Below are 18,855 nucleotides of genomic sequence, written 5' to 3' on the forward strand. Positions count from 1 at the left end.
CTCTTACTCTCTTACACGCTTACACTTAGGACTTACACTCAGACATTTTCCCTCCCTTTGCCTCTAGCCTCTATCTATCTCTCCCTCTCCCTCATTTTACTCTCCCCTCTCTCTCTTTCATTCCACACCTCATACCCTGTCACCTTCGTTCTACTCCTCACACTTTCGTTGTTCCCTCTCGTTTTTGTCTGTCTTTTCCTCCCTCCTCTTTCTCTGTCTGTCTCTCTTACCCTGCACCTCACACTTTGATCCTATCCTCTCTTTTTGTCCTTACCTTATCCCTCCCTTTTCTTTCTCTATCTGTCTCTTTCATTCTGCACCTCACACTTTGATTCTATCCTCTCTTTTTGTCCTTACCTTATCCCTCCGTTTTCCTTTTCTGTTTGTCTCTCTCATTCTGCACTTTTATTGTTCCCTCTCTTTTTGTTTGACTTTCCCTCCCTCCTCTATTTCTGTCTGTCCCTCTCATTTTGCACCCCACACTCTGATTGTTCCCTCTCTTTTTGTCTGTCATTCACTCTCTTTTCTTTTTCAGTCTATCTCTCTCACTCTGCCCCTCTGATTGTTCCTTCTCTTTTTGTCTGCTTTTCCCTCCCTTCTCTTTTCTGTCTGTTTCTCTCTTTCTGCACCTCACACTCTGATCGTTACCTCTCTTTCTTGTCGGTCTTTTCCTCCCTTCGCTTTCTCACTCTATCTCTCTCATCTTATACCTCACACTCTGATCCCTCTCTTTTTTGCTTATTAGTATATCTCTCCGCCTCTATATGTCTCCCATTTTTCTCTCTCTCCCTCCCTCATTTCACTCCTCACTTTGTTCCTCTCTCTTTATCTATCACTATATCTCTTTCTCCCTTTCTACTCTCTATCTCCCCCTCCCTCTTTCATTCCACATCTCATACCCTATCTCCCTCATTCCACTCCTCACACCCAGTTCGTTCACTCTCTTTTTGTCTCTTCCTCCCTTCTCTTTCCCTGCCTCTCTCTCTCTCTCATTCCTTTCCTCACACTAGTGTGTTCCTCTCTTTTTCCTCATCCTTATATCTGTTTCCCCCTCTCTTTTTGTCTTTGTACATCTTTCGGTTCTTCACACTCTGGTTGTTTTTTTCTCTTTGTCTATCTGTATATCTCTCTCTCTCCCTCTCTGTAGCATTACCTGTCTCCCATTTCACCCCCTCTCTCTCATTCTTTTCCTATTGTTGCCTCGTGTATCCCTTTTTCTACTCCTCATACTCTCTTTTTGTCTATCTGTATATCTCTCTATCCTCTCCCCTTCTTACTATCTATATCTATTTCACTTTCCTTCTCCCCTTCATACCCCTGCTCCCTCATTCCACTCCTCTTTCCTTCTTTACCCTTCCACTTCTCCCTCGCTTGATATACCTGCTTCTCACTTCTCACACCCTCTTTTTGTCTATCTGTATATCACCATCTCTCCTCTTCCTCTCTCATTCCGCACCTCACACCCATGTCGTTCCCTCTCTCTTTATCTCTCACATTCTGGCCCTTTCTCTTTCTCATATTCTACTGCTCACCCCTTTCGCTTACACTTCGACTTCCCCTCTCTACGTATCTATGTCTCTCTCTCTCTCCTTCAGTTTCCCTGATAGTACGAACAATTTACCCTACTTCCCTCTCTCTCTCTCACTCTTTCTTATATCTCTCAGCCTTCTCCCATGCTACTCCTTCACTTTTCTTCCCTCTCTGTTTCCTCCCCTTCTTTCTACCCTTAAAATCACACTCAGTTTTCCCCATCTCTGTGTTTGTCTTTTTCTTCCTCCTACTCCTACTCCTGCTCCTCTCTCTCTAACTCTTTATCTTTCTTTGTCTCACTCATTTATTCCCTCTCTTTTTGTCTCTCCGTAAATCTCCATCTCCCCCTCTCTCTCTCTCTGTCTCCCTTTGTATTCTCCCCTTCTCTCAGTCTCTCTCTCTTTCATCCCTCTCTCTATATTTTTGCCTGTCCCTTCTCTTTGTCCCTGTGATTCACTCAAACTCAACCATTCTCTCTCCATGCCACACACAGCAATGCATCTGGATTTTCACTCTTCTCCCTCTCTCTCTATCTATATCTATCTATCCCTCTCTCTCTCTCTCTCTCTGTCACTCTCACTCATACAATCATTTTCTCTCGCTCTCCCTCTTCCTATCCCCCAACTATTTCTCCCCCTTTATCCTTCTCTGTCTTAACAAGTTATATTTTCTTTGTCTTTCTTCTCATCCAGCACCTCTTATACACCTTTTCTCACTCTCTTTCCCTTTCCCCCCCTCTCTATCTATTTTCCCGCTCACTCTCCCTATGTATCTATCTGTCTCTTGTCTCTTTCTCTCTCTCAGACAACCATGTTCCTCCCTCACATTTTCTTATTCCACATCCCATGCTTATGGCTTAACAATCTCTTTTTAAACGTCTGTACCTCCTTCCCTATCTTTCTCTCGTTCTATCATTCCACTATATTCCTCATTATATAGTTTTTCCATGTCTTTTTTATTCATCTACGTATCCTTCTTTCTCTCATTCCGCTTCATTCGTTCTCTTTCATTCGCCAGCATTTCCCTTCCTTTGGGTGTTAGGTGTATCTCTCCTTTTCATTCACTTCATTCACTATCTATCTACCTACCTATCTATCTATCTGTCTATTTATCTATCTACCAATCTATCTGTCTATCTACCTATCCCTATCTATCTATCTATCTATCTATCTACCTCTGTCTTCACATCTTTCTGTGTGTCTCTCTCTCTCTCACTTTTACTCAACGTTACCCTCTCACTCACTTCGCTTACCTCCCCCTCCTGTCACACTTTGTTTATCTTCCGCCGACTTGTGTGACGACTACCTCCGCCTACCACACTTCCCGTTTTCCTCCCACTCCCGTTATTTATGTTTGTCTGTTCTTTTCTCTCAGTGTCTATATATCTCTGTCTCTCTATTTCTTTCTATCTATCTGTATCTATCTCTCTCTCTTTCAGTGAGTTTATCCCTCTCTTTCTCTCAGTGTATATATACCTCTGTCTCTCTATTTCTTTCTGTCTATCTGTGTGTCTCTCTCTCTCTCTTTCATTGAGTTTTTCCCTGCCGTTTCTCTCTCTCTCTCTCCCTCATATATTACCCTCCCACTCACATCTACTCGCCTCCTTCTCCTCCCTCTCGCGTCTTCTCTCATCCCTGTGCAGAATCAATTTTCTTCTCTCTTTTCCACATCTTTCGCCCATTTCGGATGACTTTCACCATTCCTGTGATTGTTGAAAGACTTTCCCCCAGACAATTTCCATCCAACTTCCTTCTCTTCGTCTGTAATTCCATCACCTTCTTCTTCCCCATCTCTCTCTCTCTCTCTCTCTCTCTCTCCTATCTTTGTCTGTGTCAGGTTCTTTTTCTTTTTCTTTCTCCTGCATCTTGGCAACTTTTGATTTGCTGGGTTTTTTTTTTGGTTTTATGTTTTTGTTGTAGAAATGTAAGATTGAAAATGTCTTAGAGAAATACACACTCACACACACACACATGTAGATATATAGATAAACAGGTAGATAGATAGATAGATAGACATAGATAGATGGATAGATAGACAGACAGACAGGTAGATAGACAGACAGACATAGATAGATAGATGGATATATAGATAGACAGACATAGATAGATAGAAAGATAGATAGATAGATAGACAGACACACATAGATAGGTAGATAGATAGATAGATAGATAGATGGATGGACAGACATAGATCGATAGAGAAAGAGATAGACGGACACACTCAGTCATAAATAAATCGACTGACACAGCGACTTATAAACAGAGAGAAAAATAAATAGCTTGATAAAATTGGAAGACAGACAAACAGATAGACTGAAAAACAGGCAAACTGACAGATAAAGAGAGATGTATAAATAGATAGAAAGAGAGATATAGACAGACAGGTAGGTAAATAAATAGACAGGGAGAGACGTAGAAAAAGAAATAGATAAATAAATTGAGAGAGATAGCTTGGTACAGAGGGACAGGCAGACAGATAAAGTGAGAGACGTATAAAGAGAGATAGATAATAGATGGAGAGACAGACAGACAGAAATAAACATAGATAGAGAGAGAGAGAGAGAGATAGACAGACAGACATAGATACGTAGATAGATAGATAGATATGGATGGACAGATAGATAGATTGACAGATAGATAGATAGTTAGATAGATAGATAGATCAAGATAGATAGATAGGGAAATAGATAGATAGATAGATGGATAGATAGGTAGATAGAACTGTAAAGGAATATATTTTCTAAGAATGACGAGAATATTCTTGCAGAATTATCTAAATGCTCAGTAAAAAAAAAAACAGTTGAATTTCAAAGAGATAATTTAATTCTAGAAGACACGTATAAACGCCAACACATGAAACTCTTGGACTTCGAATCACTCGTGCCACTTCTGCTAAATATTAATAAAAATTCATACACACACACACACAGACATATATATATATATATATATATATATATATATATATATATATATATATATATATTTAAGTTAGCAGAAAAGCTGTATTTCTTTTCATTTGTCAAGAAAAGAAAGGAAAAGGCATAACGTGACTGGCATTTTCCATCACCACCACCACCACCTCCACCTCCACCATTTTCAGGCATCAGAAAAGTTCATAGCTGTCGAGTGCGTCTTTTGCAACTGACCAACACGTGGGTGCTGCACCGCCCTTCAGGGAAATGGGTGTGGAAAAACTGGCCGCACTTGCGGTAGCCGGCTTGGTCAAGGTGAGGGAAAAGGGTTCTGTGAAGGTTAGCGTAATAGACAAAGTGGGTCGGCAAGGTGTCGGCCTTCTTTGAAGTGGTCATGTTGTACTCTTTGTCCAACCACTTCAAAGGGTCATTGAAGAAAAGGTCAGCTTCATCCACATAGTGGTCAGTCTGGGAGAGATTCGGTTCGCATGTCAAGAATCGCATTGGCACTCGTCTGTGGATATGGCTGCAAACGAAAAAAACAAAGGATAAAAACACATCATCAGGGAGTCAGCTAACTATAGAAAGGGGTGCTGGAAAGTTTCTGGCTTTAAGGGTTTCATGGAAGCCAAACCTTCTGGGTTCTTTTACAGGGGTTAGAAAAACTGAAGGACCCCTGCAATAAGTGTGTGAATCTGAGAAGGGAATAGGTTGGATAAAATCATAATTAACTAATCTTCCTCTATTTTCTTTTACCCAAAGCCAGGGAATTTTCAACACTCCTAATATATATACATATATACATAAATATATCTACGAAGGGGTGTTGAAAAGTTCCTGGCTTTTAAGGGTGTCATGAAAGGCCTGGTTGGAGGCCCAAACTTCTGAGTTCTTTTACAGGGTTTAGAAAAACTGAAGGACCCCTGTGATAAGTGTGTGAATCTAAGTAGGGAATATGTTGGATAAAAGCATAATTAAGTGATCCTCCTGGATTTTCTTTTATCCAAAGATAGGAACTTTTTAGCACTCCTTTGTGTGTGTTCGAGTGTATGTGTTTGTGTGTATGTGTTTGTGTGTGTATGTGTTTGCCCTTAGCTATTGCTTGAAATCTGGTGCTGGTTCATTTACATCCCCCTAAATTAGCAGTTCAGCAAAAGGGACAGATGTAATATGTACCAGGCATAAAAGAGAAAAAAAAAAAAATGACAGGGATCGATTTGTTTAATAATTAAACCCCTTCAATGCAGTGGCCCCAGCATGGCTGCAGTTCAACAATTAATTGAAGCAAAAAAAAAAAAAATCAACAACAACAATGACGAATATTCAAAATTACCTGTAAAACGGGGTCGAATGACAGGGCATGAGGAAGAGCACACGAGAAGTAGGGGTCAACTTTTCAGGAGCAAATTCATCATGAAGGAACTTTGTCACAAGCACCGTACCCCTTTGATGGATCAGATTGAAATAAAACGCAAGGGGTAGGTTTGTGACTGCGAGAAATATCAGCAGATAATAAGCCTTCGTTAGGCGTGATTTCTGAACGAAGTACTTCTTCTTTTGTTCGCTGTCCGGTGAAGCATTTTCCGAAGTATTCTCCGGAGATGGAAACGAATGACCTTTTCCTGAAGAATGCGGCTTCGTGTTGGACTGCAAGTCTTCGGTGCACAACGAGTGGAAGTAAATTCCGCAGTAATGCATTGACAAGGGGATCGTATGCATCACGAAACGGAACTCCTTGTGACTGAGGAAGCTGGAGGTAGAAGATGGATAAAAGAAAACGAACGGTTGAAAGAATGCAAAAGACATACGAAAGAATGATTCTGAAATTCTTTCAGGTTTTACAAGAATAACAAGAGGGTGCGTCATTCTTTAGTCCTTTATGTGAAATCAAGTGTTCAAACACAAGCACACACACTCAACTGTCAATAGTCCAGTCTACCTAGCTGTAAGTAGGTGCCATACTTACCATTTGACACACAAAAGGTTATGTACGTACACACACCCATTCACGTGCACACACACAGATACCCCCCCCACACACACATACACATGAACACACACACACACACACTCACCCATGCAAACAAATACAAGACCACACACACAAAAGACCAAAAACCTACACACAGACATACACACACACAACCATCCCTAACCCCACATCAACAGACACACACAAAAGACCTGAAATCTCATGCACATACACACAAACTAAGTCACATACAAACACACACACACTGGTTCCCCTCCCCTCCAACACACACACACACACACACACGAGACTTGAGACCATACCACACCTGTATATCAAGAGAGTCCAGAGGATGACGGTGAACAGGGACTTGTTCCTGGCCTTGCACACCCCAGCAACAAACGGCACAAGGTGAGTTGCTATGATGACAGGGTAGCCCTGCGTCACATACCAGTGCCACGGGTGGGTGCCATAGTGCGAACCAAGGTTGGACACCACGTTGAACTTGAAGAAGTTGTACTGTACAAGGACAAATTTGCCGTAGCCAAGGTAATCAACCAGAGTGGACAGAGTAAGACAGGACCCACTGTGGAGTATAAAAAGAAAAGACGGACGTAAACAGAGTGATCAAAATACCTAATTATGTACATACATACATACATATATATATACATATACACACACACACACACATATATATAGACAGACAGACAGGCAGGCAGATATATCTCAAAGAAAGTAAGGAATGGAAAATTGTAAACAAAGTCTACATATGTTTCAAAGCAGCACTTTATGTTTTACATAACTTATAACACATGCAAAAACAATTTGTAGGTCAAATTACCTTTGGATTGTTTACGTCATTGCATGGAGAAGAGTGAATGATTTGCTAATTCTGTCACAGTAAAATGGTTGCAGGAAAAAAAAAAAATACTAAGCCAAATAACCAATGAAATCAATTGTTAGCAGGTAAGCAGCCATACATACACACACGCACACAATCATCATCATCATCATCATCATTTAACATCCGCTTCCCATGCTGGCATGGGTTGGATGGTTTGACTGAGAACTGGCAAACCAGGAGGCTGCACCAGGCTCCAATCTAATCTGGCAGAGTTTCTACAGCTGGATGCCCTTCCAAATGCCAACCACCCAAATGTGTGTGTGTGTGTGTGTGTGTGTGTGTGTGTGTATGCATGTGTGTATATATCTATATGTGTGTGTACCTTTGTGTCTGTGTTTGTTCCACCACCACCACTTGACAACAGATGTGTGTTTACATCCTTGTAACTTAGCAGTTTGGCAGAAGAGACTGATACAACAGGTACCAACTTGAAAAAAAAAAAACTATAAATTCGCAAAGGTGGTGCAGCATCACACTCATAGTCTCATGATTGAAGCGTCCTGTGCTGGTGGCACATAACAGGCACCCGTGCCAATGGCACGTAAGAGGCACCCACTACACGCTTGGAGCGGTTGGTGTTAGGAAGGGTGTCCAGCCATAGAAAACCAAGTCACAATCAGACTGGAACCTGGTGCAGCTCTCCAGCTGACCAGTTCCAGCGCTCTTCGGATCCCTGGCCAGCCATGTGTGCCGCCTCAAAGATGAAGGGACCCCATATGATATCAAGTGGAGGATTTGAGAGCGGCTGGGACCCTACGTTAACGGGACGAAACGCTGCAAGCTTTGTATAGCTGAGTGAACAAGGCTTCTTAAAACCTCCCAGAAACCCGAATCACTGGTCACTCTCCAAATAATTTACAGCCCTTGTATCCATTTCAAATGCAACCTACAGCAAGCATGGGATTCCACGTTCTCCGATTGGACCCAGAAAAATCTTTACAATCTAAAAACAGCCAGAGGAAAACAAAACAGAAAAACGAACACTGTTCCCCCTCTTTTGGCCCACAATGAACTAGTCTAAGGGAGATAACCCATCCTCACTGACACCCGGACTATTCTTTCGTGACTTCCTGATCAGATGGCCCTAACACATTCCTGCCTCCCAGAGGTGAAAAGTTATATTCGTCTTCGAATGTAACTTCGAATGTTGTCGAATACGAAAGGTGGTGAGCTGGCAGAAGCGTTAGCACGCCGGGCGAAATGCTTAGCTGTGTTTCGTCTGTCTCTACGTTCTGAGTTCAAATTCCGCCGAGGTCGACTTTGCCTTTCATCCTTTCGATAAATTAAGTAGCAGTTGTGTACTGGGGTCGATGTAATCGACTGGTCTTCTTCCCAAAAATTTCGGGCCTTGTGAATGTTGTCGAATATGAGAATCTTAAGAAAAGCGACTGATACAGTCTTAACTAAAGGGAAGCAACTCAGCAGGTCTAATTTTTTTTTTAATGTAAAACGAATGTCTTTTTTGATCTCTGAAACCATTCACAGCGAAATTAAATTTCATGGTTATTCTGATGTAAAGGCGCATCGCCCAGTGGTTAGGGTGTTTCACTCACATCTAGAGATCATGGGTTCGATTTCCAGAACGAGCAGCGCAATGTTTTGAGCAAAACGCTTCATTTCACATTGCCTCAGTCCACTCAGCCGTAAATGGTTAATCCTACGATTGACTAGTCTTTTAATCAAGGGAAACGTTGGCTTACTCGCCTTGCCAGTGGGGTGGCATTATTCGAAAGTTAAAAAGCACTGTCTTATTATGCATGCGATACTTTGGTCAGACGAAAAATCGTCTTGCATGCCACTGGTCTGTGGTGCAAGAAATATTGAGGACCGCTGCTTTTTCGGGATACTTACATGGCTAAAACGTAGAGGACACACAGACGGAGAGAGAAGGAGTTCTGAAGATGCCAACCACAGAGAAGAATCCACGTGATGACGGAGGTCGGTCGTACAATGACAGAGAGTCCAGCGACCAAAAGGAACTTGAGGGTGGAATTGCGGTCCCTGAAATAAGAAAAGATACAGAAGAAGAGATGAGAGATGAGAGACAAAAAGGAACAGAGGAACAGAAGTGTATATATATGTGTGTGTACATGAATATCAGTCCTTTCCGTCAATTTGTTTGACTAAAACACTTTTAAGATGGTGCTACAGCATGGCCACAATCTAATGACTGAAACAAATAAAAGGGAACAGATGTGTATGTGTGTGTGTGTGTGTGTATCTGTGTTTGTTCCCTCTCACTGCTTGAGAACCAGTCTTGGTTTGTTTACATCCCTGTAACTTAGCTGTTTGGCAAAAGGAGTCTGATAGAATAGGTACCAGATTTTTTTTTAAAAATACAAAAAAAAAAACAAAAAAACTGCAGTCAATCTGTTTGATCTTTTTAGGTGGTGCTCCAGCTCGGCCGCAGTCCAGTGAATGAAACAAACAAAAGACAAAAGATATGAACAAGGGAAAAAAACAAAAAAAAAAAAACTTACTTTGGTTTCAATTTTGGCCAAGGGTAATGATACAGAGCGATGACCGTGAGGGCTGTCTCAGCCCCGTTGGTCAAGGTGCGAGGGTAGGTGTAGAGCAAAAACCAGGACAATATCTCACAGACCAAAGTCCACTGCGCCGTGGCCGTGCCGCTGAGGCGCAATGAGAGCTTGTAGAGATAGAAGTCACCAGTGGCAGCAAGGAGCCCCTGCAACACGCGAGGGGCTTTAATCTGAAAAGAGTATTATTTGTGTAGTCAGCATGTGAGGTTTGATTGAAGAGTATTGGGGTGGTTGTTACAGTAATAAAGCTAAAGCAACCAGGGTGAAGCCATGTGGAACGGATTGCCCTTGAATTCTGTCATGCATCATGCAGTCACACTAAGTTATTACACATTCGCTCACTTTTGTTGCTTATAGCAGTGCATGGAGAGCCTCCCCTCTTTATGCCAATAATGTTATCCAAAGGAAAGGTAAAGGGGTTGATACAGCTTGGCACCTGTGATGTCGCAACTCATTTCTACAACTGAGTGGACTGGAGCAACGTGAGATAAGAAAATCTTGCTCAAAAACACAACATGCAGCTCGGTCCAGGAATCGAACTCACTACCTCATGATTGTGAGCCCGATGCTCTAACCACTGAGCCATGTGCCTTCACTGTGTGTCAGAATAAAAGAGATGATAACGGAAGAACAGCTTTGGTCATAAGTCAGCTTGGTCAGTTATCTCGGGACCTATACAACATAAATAAATAAATAGTTGGAGGATATATTTACCAATAGGATCCTGTAGTCCAGTCTGAGAATGTGCAAGACTTTGTAGAGAACAGTAAAGACGGAGGGATAAAGGTAGCCACGCAGGGCATTCCTCCATTCCCAAGTCTGATAGCCATAACTGTGAAGAGAAAGAGAGAACAACACCATCAGTGAAACACAGAGTGATGGATTAACAACTGAGCAAAATAAACAAGTGAAGGATGGAGCACCACAGAAATGGTAAATGGTTTACAACACAAAAGAAATCACTTTGAATTTGCTTAAATAATATTTGAAATGCCTTATGTCTACTAAGTGTAAGATTAATTTTGAGGATCTGATCAAAAAATTAACCATTAGAATCTCATCGAAGACTTTGCGATTAAAACAAGTAGGAGAAAACTTCTTCAAATCTAAATAAAATGGAAGAATATAAAAATAAATATTTTTCCATCTTTTGTTTCATTTTGAAAAATAAAAGTTTATTATATGGTTTGTTATTGTTTATATTTTAAACTACATACACGGGGGGGGGGTTACCAAACTCTTTTAAGTGTTTATGGCCTCTACGGGTCTTAATCCGGACCTGCTACACACAACCCTCCCCCTCTTAGAACTTTGGCCCTCTGCTTAAATAATATTTTAGGAAATATAGTTTTTAAGTGTTCATGGTGTCATACCGAGGATCTGATCAAAGACTTTGCAATTAAAAAAAAAAAAACAGGAGAAAACTTCTTCAAATCTAAATAAATTGGAAGAATACAAAAATAAATATTATTTTCCATCTTAATGTCAGTTTTGTTTCATTTTGAATAGCAGAAATCTATTTCACGGTTTATTATAGTCTATATTCTGAATTACATATATATATATATATACATACATATAGGGGCACCCATTTTTGATGAGTACAAGTAAACCAAAAGAAACCATATTTTTTTGACTTCCTGTCAGAATACAAAAAGAAAAAAAAAGACTTTGCAAGTGAGAGGCATCGACCAAAATGAAGAATTGAAGAATTGTTAAGAAAAGGAAATTTGGAAGCACATTTACCCAAATGCTGTTGAGTGGGCAATTTCCAGAGATTGCCAATACTCATCTGGTACGTACTGAGTCTGAATGAGTAATGCGTTGACAACACGGAATGCTACCAAAGCCATAAAGATGTTCCGCTCGGCTGAAAAAAGACGCTTCATCACCGGTAGACCACCCAGGATGTGTTCGTTAAACAAAAAGCAATCGTTATCATTTTTGTCGTCATTACTAACAATGTTGTCGCTGCTTTTCTGTCTATTTTGGTTGACTGTGGCGCTGGTTCCGGCGGCTGAAGGCCTCTGTCGTGACATAGAGCTCCCAGCAGCAGTTGTAGAAGCAGATACGTCCTCTGCCATTATTTCTTTGACTGGTTATTCTTGAATGGTAAAGAAAAAAAAAACAACATAAAATTTAAACATAAACATCTTGATATACTAATCTAAAATTACTGGTACAGGTGCTACATAAAAAAAAAAAGAAAAGCTACAACACATATCATTTCAGTATTTAGCCCTTTGGTGTCCAGATTATTTTGTTAAATGTAAAAGGTAAAGACCCCTTTGGTCAAGGATGACCATGGGATTGCACCTAGAAAGTCCCCCTCCAAGACACAAGTCCAAGCAGGGTTGTTTATGGAAGACCAGCAGTCACCCATGTTACCGAAGGCCGATACAGCTTAGCACCATGACGTTACAACTCATTCCTACAGCTGATAGAACTGGAGCAACGTGAAGTAGTCCGGGAATTGAACTCACTACCTAATGATTGTGAGCCTGAGGCTCTAACCACTCAACCACACGCCTATACATGCACCTTTGATGAGTTGTAGTGCACAATAATTTCATTATTATTATTATAGATTGACATACAGATAGATAGACAGACAAACAGATAGATAGGTAGATATGTGTGTGTGTGTGTGTGTCCTTCACTTGACAGTCGGTGTTGGATTGTTTACATGCAAGTAACCTGTTGTTGGCAATCCGTCGCTTACGACGCTGAGGGTTTTAGTTGATCCGATCAACGGAACAGCCTGCTCGTGAAATTAACGTTCGCCACCATCCCCTGCCGGAGCCTCGTGGAGCTTTTAGGTGTTTTCACTCAATAAACACTCACAACACCTGATCTGGGAATCGAAACCGCCATCCTATGACCGCGAGTTCGCTGCCCTAACCACTGGGCCATTGCGCCTCCACTGCAAGTAACCTAACGGTTTGGTAAAAAGAAAACTGATAGAATAAGCACCAGGCTTTAAAGGAACAGGTGCAGGGATCGATCCGTTCGGCTAATCGCCATCGATCGAGGCGGTGCTCCAGCATAACCGTAGTCCACAGACGGAAACAGAAAACAGATCAAAGAATAATATATGTATATATGAGGTAGAAAAGAAGGAGAAGAAGAAGGACAAGAAGAAAGAGAGAGAAAGACATGACCAGACCTGTTCACGACGTCACATCGTAATTATAAGAGTTAAAACCAATTAAGTTAAGATTCATCAGGAAACAGGAAGAGTTGTCTTCTCCTTTTCTGGTTAATTTTTCATTTGAATTTGGAAATTATAAATCAGGTTGAAGATTATTTACATTTTCGTTTCGGTTTTGTTCTTTTCAGGCAAAAAAAAGGACCCCAGGAGGGTGTCGCTTGACAACCGTAGTTTACTTGTTATAGAGTACCTGGCAACCGGTGACGACCGGTGATAGGGAGAATGTATGTTCTGTCAGAAATAAACATCCGGTTGTGGTGGTGGTGGTGGTGGTGTGAGGCAATGGCGAAGCTGACGAACACAAACACAAAGGCACGCGCACACACGCACACACACACACACACACACACACACACAAGTAGCTTTCTTACCAACCACATGGTTCCGGGTTCATTCCCACTGCGTGGGACCTTGGGCAAGTGTCTTCTACTATAGCCTCGGGCCGACCAAAGCCTTGTGAGTGGATTTGGTAGACGGAAACTGAAAGAAGCCCATCCTATATATATATATATATATATATGTGTGTGTGTGTGTTTGTGTGTCTGTGTTTGTTCTCTCACCATCGCTTGACAACCGATGCTGGTGTGTTTACGTCCCCGTAACTTAGCGGCTCGGCAAAAGAAAGACCGATAGAATAAGTACTAGGCTTACAAAAGAATAAGTCCTGGGGTCGATTTGCTCGACTAAAGGCGGTGCTCCATCATGGCCGCAGTCAAATGACTGAAACAAGTAAAAGAGTAAAGAGAGTATATGTATATCGATCTATCCATCGATCCATGGCTACAATCTAATGACTGAAACAAGTTAAGGAATAAGAAATATCACGGTAAGTCCAGGACCCTAACCCCTAAGCCATGCCCCCCACTCCAGAAGCCCTTTTCTTTCTACATTATCAAGGGACCACCACGGGGCTGACAAGCTGGAGGAGAATAATGATAATCTTTCTTAATCTGTTGCTTACCTTTCTTCGTGTTCGTCTCAGCTTCTGGTTAATCCTAACCTGACTTCATCGTCGTTAATATCCTTACCAACTCCGTCAGCACAGCCAGCAGTGTCGGCGTCAGCGTCAGCATCGCCGTTTACTGTCACTGTCATCACACGACAACTTGATTAAGGCGTCTCCATGACGACGGCGGCGATCGTCGACTGCCGTCAGCCTCGTCGCCCTGCCACCACCGATGCCACCGCCGCCACCACCACCACCATCATCATCATCCTCACCACCACCGCCGCCGCCGCCGCCACCGCCCCCCCCCCCACAACCACCACAACCACCATCATCATCATGATCACCACCACCACACGAACCACCACAACCACCACCACCACCATCACCACCACCACTACCACTACCACCACAACCTCCACCACCACACCAACCACCATCACTATAACCAGAAATTATCAGAAAAGCCATTTCTATTCCTTTTCCCAACGACATAATACTGTACCGAGGATTTTCCATTTCTTATTCTACATTCATACACGCACACACATACACACACAAAGGGTTGTTGAAAATTTCCTGGCTCTGGATAAAAGAAAATCCAGGGGGAATCAGTTATTTATGATTTTATCCAACATATTCCCCCTTTCAGATATTCACACACTTATTGCAGTGGTCCCTTCAGTTTTTCTAAGCCTTGTAAAAGAACTCAGAAAGTTAGGCCTGCAACCAGGCCCTTCACAACACCCGAGAACCTTTCAGCAACCCCTTGTCTATACATTTCTGTGTCTTTGTGTCTGTTTGCCCTCCACAACTGTTTTAACGACCGGTGTTGGTATGTTTACATCCGTGCAACCAAGTGGTTTCGCAAAAGAGATTGATAGAAATAAGTAAGAAGTACCAAAGAAAACAAAACCTTACAGGGGTCAATTCATTCGATTAGACGTTCTCCAAGGCAGTACCCCAGCATGGCCGCAGTCTAATGCACGAAACAAGTGAAACCCATAAAGGTCGAGGTCGACTAAATCCCCTTTGACCAAAGGACAGTTTGAAATCGTTGCTTACCTGGGGTTTTAAGGAACAGCAATGTTACATCTCCAGGTGTGTCGTCTTCATTCACAACGCCGTTGCCCTTAATCTGGAACTGTTACTCCACCCCCAACCCCCACCGCCCTCGCCACCACATCACCCTATCATACACACACACACACACACATACACACACATACAAACATACATACACACATACATAACACAAACACACAAATACACACACACACACACACATAAACAGTGTGTCTCATTTTTGTTCATCTCTTATACCTCCATACCTGCTCCTCTCTCTCTCTCTCTCTCTCTATCTCTTATTTCATTGCATTTCTCTCTCTCTCTCTCTCTCTCTATCTATCTATCTATCTGTTCCTTTCTTTCTCTCTCTGCTTCTTTCTTTCTTTCTCTCTCTCTCCATTTGTCTCTCTGTCTGTCCCTGTCTTTCTCTCTCTCTCTTTCTCTCTCTTTCTCTCTCTTTCTCTCTTTATCTCTCTCTCTCTTTCTCTTTCACTCTTTATCTCTCTCTCTCTCTCTCTCTCTTTCTCTCTCTCTCTTTCTCTCTCTCTCTTTCTCTCTCTGTCTCCCTTTGTGTGTCTTTCTCTCTTCACCCCTCTCTTACCCCTTATTCTACCCTCTCTCTATCCCCTCCTTCGTCTCTCTGTCTGTCCTTGCTTCTCCATCCCTCTCTCCTCCTCTTTCCTCCTTCCCCACCCCCCACCCACCCCCCCGAACTCACCAAACCAGATACAATGTTTACCACAACCCATCAATCTGCCACTCAACAACACTTGACAGAGTGGTCAGTCTCTGTTCAGACTTGATTCAATCTCGTCCCGTCTCTCACAAATATCGATCCTTTACTTCTCTTTCACTCACTAGGCTGCGGCCAGACTGCAGCACAGCCTTGAAGAAGTTTTAGTCAATTGAATTGACCCCCAATTCTTTCATTCTATCACTCTTTTACTTGCTTTAGACATGTGACTGCGGCCATGCTGGAGCAGCGCCTTTAGTCGAACAAATCAACCCCCAGGACTTATTCTTTGTAAGCCTAGTACTTATTTTATCGGTCTGTTAGGCTGAACTGCTAAGTTACGGGGACGTAAACAGACCAACATAGGTTGTCAAGCGATGGTGGAGGGGACACACACACACACACACACACATACACACACACACACGTACTCACACAGAGTTGAAACGCTAACTTTTTTTTCAGCGTTGAATGTTCACCATCCCACTTCCACTGCCCCCCCCCACACACACACACAGACACACACATGCGCGCGCGCACGCACGCACACATCCACATCCACATACCTCCCTTTTACATACACACACACACACACACTCACACAGAGTAGTAACACTCCCACAACCAGTTTACCATCACCACCCCTTCCTTCCTTCCTTATTCATCTATCACCCTCTTCCTTTGCCATTCATATGTTGTGACGGAGAAAAACACAAGACAAGACAGTCACTCACCTTTCATTTCAAAACTGGAAGTGACTTTATCAAACGAGTCTAATTAACAAATAAACTCGACAAGAAAAAACCTCTCCCTCAGATGTCTGTAATGTCGAGTAAATAGGTCGCAACCTTGGTCGCTATCGAAATTATTGGTAGAAACAAAAAGTGCGACCTATGCTCGAGTGTATACGAGTATATCTGAAGCAAAAAAAAATCTTATAAGGTCTCCCAGGGACCATATGAACCTTGGTTTAGAACCATTGGTTCTGAAACTAGTGAGCTCCGTTTAAAAAAACTCCCGCCAAATATTTCAGCCATACATTTTTACCTGTCTAATGTAAAAAACGTTGTTCACTAAAGCGAGCAGCTCTCATTCTTTTTGACTACGTGGCACACAGGGAATCGAATAAAATATAATTATAGGAAAGGTATGTGAGGTATTTGGCTTGGTCTAGGACATTTATCCCCACCACCCATGGACAATAACTCCCCACCAAGGACAATTATCTCTCAGGACAACAGATGATCGTTTAAAACTTCTTAATATATTGCAGAGGGGGTAATTAACCAGCGAGAGTAATTGTCCAAGGAGGTAGTTGTCGTCGGGGGGAAATTGTCCTGATACCATTTGGCTGCTATGTCTAGTAAGTATGGACAACCGTGTATAGAACGTACAAACATTATACATAAATATCTTTTTACACACGTACTTATATAGATATGTACACATACATCAATCTCTCTCTCTCTCTCTTTCTCTCTCTCTCTCTCTAACCACATGGTTCCGGGTTCAGTCCCACTGTGTGGCACCTTGGGCAAGTGTCTTCTACTATAGCCTCGGGCCGACCAAAGCCTTGTGAGTGGATTTGGTTGACGGAAGCTGAAAGAAGCCTGTCGTATATATGTGTGTATATATATACATATATATATATATATATATATATATATATATATATATATATATATATATATATATATGTGTGTGTTTGTGTTTGTGTTTGCCCCCCCCCCAACATCGCTTGACAACCGATGGTGGTGTGTTTAGGTCCCCGTAACTTAGCGGTTCGGCAAAAAGAGACCGATAGAATAAGTACTAGGCAACCAAAGAATAAGTCCAGGGGTCGATTTGCTCGACTAAAGGCGGTGCTCCAGCATGGCCGCAGTCAAATGACTGAAACAAGTAAAAGTGAGTATATATATATGTATATATATGTATGTATGTATGTATAGTAATGCCCTTAATATAAATAAATATATTTAAAGGGAATAATTAATAAAATGAGGCTTTTCACGCTAATTACTTGATAAATTCTTATAAAGATTTTTATCCTATATTTAAATTATATATATCGATAGAACAAGTACCAGGCTGTCAAAAAAAAGCGTATTGGGATCGATTAGGTCGACTACGATGCTTCGAGACGCTGCTCCAGCATGGACGTAATCTAATGACTGAAACAAGACACAAAAATAAAAGACGTGTGTGTGTGTGTTTATGTATACACCACACACACACACACACACACACACGTGGATATTTCTTGAAACTTTACTGCGAGTTCAATTCGTTTGTTCGTTCTAATGACGGGGTCAGGTCCTGAAATGTCCCACGCCCTCAGCCCCGAAGGACATTCGATAAGAACTTTGGCCGTTGGTTTCGTGTTTATTTAGGCTGTTTGTATTTGACACATACATAACATGTGGGAAAATTATACAAACACACACACAGAGGTGTGTATGTGTCTTATACGAATGTGTGTGTGTGTGTGTGTGTGTGTGTCGTATGTATTAAGCAATGTGTGTGTGTGTATCATGTATGTTATTTATGTGTGTGTGTGTGTGTGTGTGTGTGTAGTAGAAATACTGACGGAACAGGCGATTTTTAACAACATGGCTTTTTCTTACGTATCAGGTCACCACATAAACGTGGATGTTGTGAGAGTGAGAGAGAGGGAGAGATAAACAAAAATAGAGCTAGAGAGGAAGAGAGGTATAGTGAGAGAGAGAGAGAGAGACAATGAGAGGGGGAGAGGAAGAGAGAGCGTGAGAGACAATGAGCGGTGGTGGGAGAGAGGAAGAAAGATGCATAGACAGAGAGGGATAGATAGATAGATAGATAGATAGATAGATAGATAGATAGACAAATAGACAGAGAGATATAGAGATAGACAGACGGAAAAAGAGAGAGACAGACAAATACAGAGAAAAATGGAAGCAGTTGACAAACAGAGAAGAGAGGGAGGGAGAGAGAGAGAGACTGACAAATAGATAGAGCGACCACGAGAGAGAGAGAGAAAGAGATAAACAGACGAAAG

General features: G+C 41.9%; 1 protein-coding gene across 5 annotated transcripts; it reads right to left on the bottom strand.

Moving 5' to 3' along the window:
- Nucleotides 1-4,329: 4,329 nt before the first annotated feature.
- Nucleotides 4,330-15,204, bottom strand: LOC106878051 (GPI alpha-1,2-mannosyltransferase 3). 5 transcript variants are annotated; one of them, XM_089344247.1, is made up of 8 exons: nucleotides 13,030-13,276; nucleotides 11,610-11,967; nucleotides 10,578-10,695; nucleotides 9,804-10,033; nucleotides 9,175-9,324; nucleotides 6,745-7,002; nucleotides 5,778-6,194; nucleotides 4,330-4,970 (listed from the first exon to the last, which is right to left on the bottom strand). In XM_089344247.1, exons 2-8 carry the CDS (start codon nucleotides 11,945-11,947, stop codon nucleotides 4,646-4,648), a joined length of 1,836 nt encoding a protein of 611 aa, XP_089200373.1. In that variant the 5' UTR covers nucleotides 11,948-11,967; nucleotides 13,030-13,276; the 3' UTR covers nucleotides 4,330-4,645. The 5 variants fall into 5 exon arrangements, with proteins under 5 accessions (XP_089200373.1, XP_089200376.1, XP_089200374.1 ...); XM_089344250.1 differs by lacking the exon at nucleotides 13,030-13,276 and adding an exon at nucleotides 15,086-15,204 and having other exon boundaries at nucleotides 4,513-4,970; XM_089344248.1 differs by lacking the exon at nucleotides 13,030-13,276 and adding an exon at nucleotides 14,036-14,175 and having other exon boundaries at nucleotides 4,513-4,970.
- Nucleotides 15,205-18,855: the final 3,651 nt, after the last annotated feature.

The sequence above is a fragment of the Octopus bimaculoides genome, chromosome 28, assembly GCF_046866305.1.
Source record: "Octopus bimaculoides isolate indiv1 chromosome 28, ASM4686630v1, whole genome shotgun sequence".
Taxonomy (NCBI): domain Eukaryota; kingdom Metazoa; phylum Mollusca; class Cephalopoda; order Octopoda; family Octopodidae; genus Octopus; species Octopus bimaculoides.

Excerpts from the sequence above, each read along its gene's own strand:
- LOC106878051 (XM_089344247.1), bottom strand. The coding sequence starts at position 11,947 with ATGGCAGAGGACGTATCTGCTTCTACAACTGCTGCTGGGAGCTCTATG. Across the intron at positions 7,003-9,174 it reads GTCCTCTACGTTTTAGCCAT|TGGGTCCTGTCTTACTCTGT; the intron begins GTAAGTATCCCG and ends TATACTCCACAG. Across the intron at positions 4,971-5,777 it reads CATTCGACCCCGTTTTACAG|CCATATCCACAGACGAGTGC; the intron begins GTAATTTTGAAT and ends TTTCGTTTGCAG.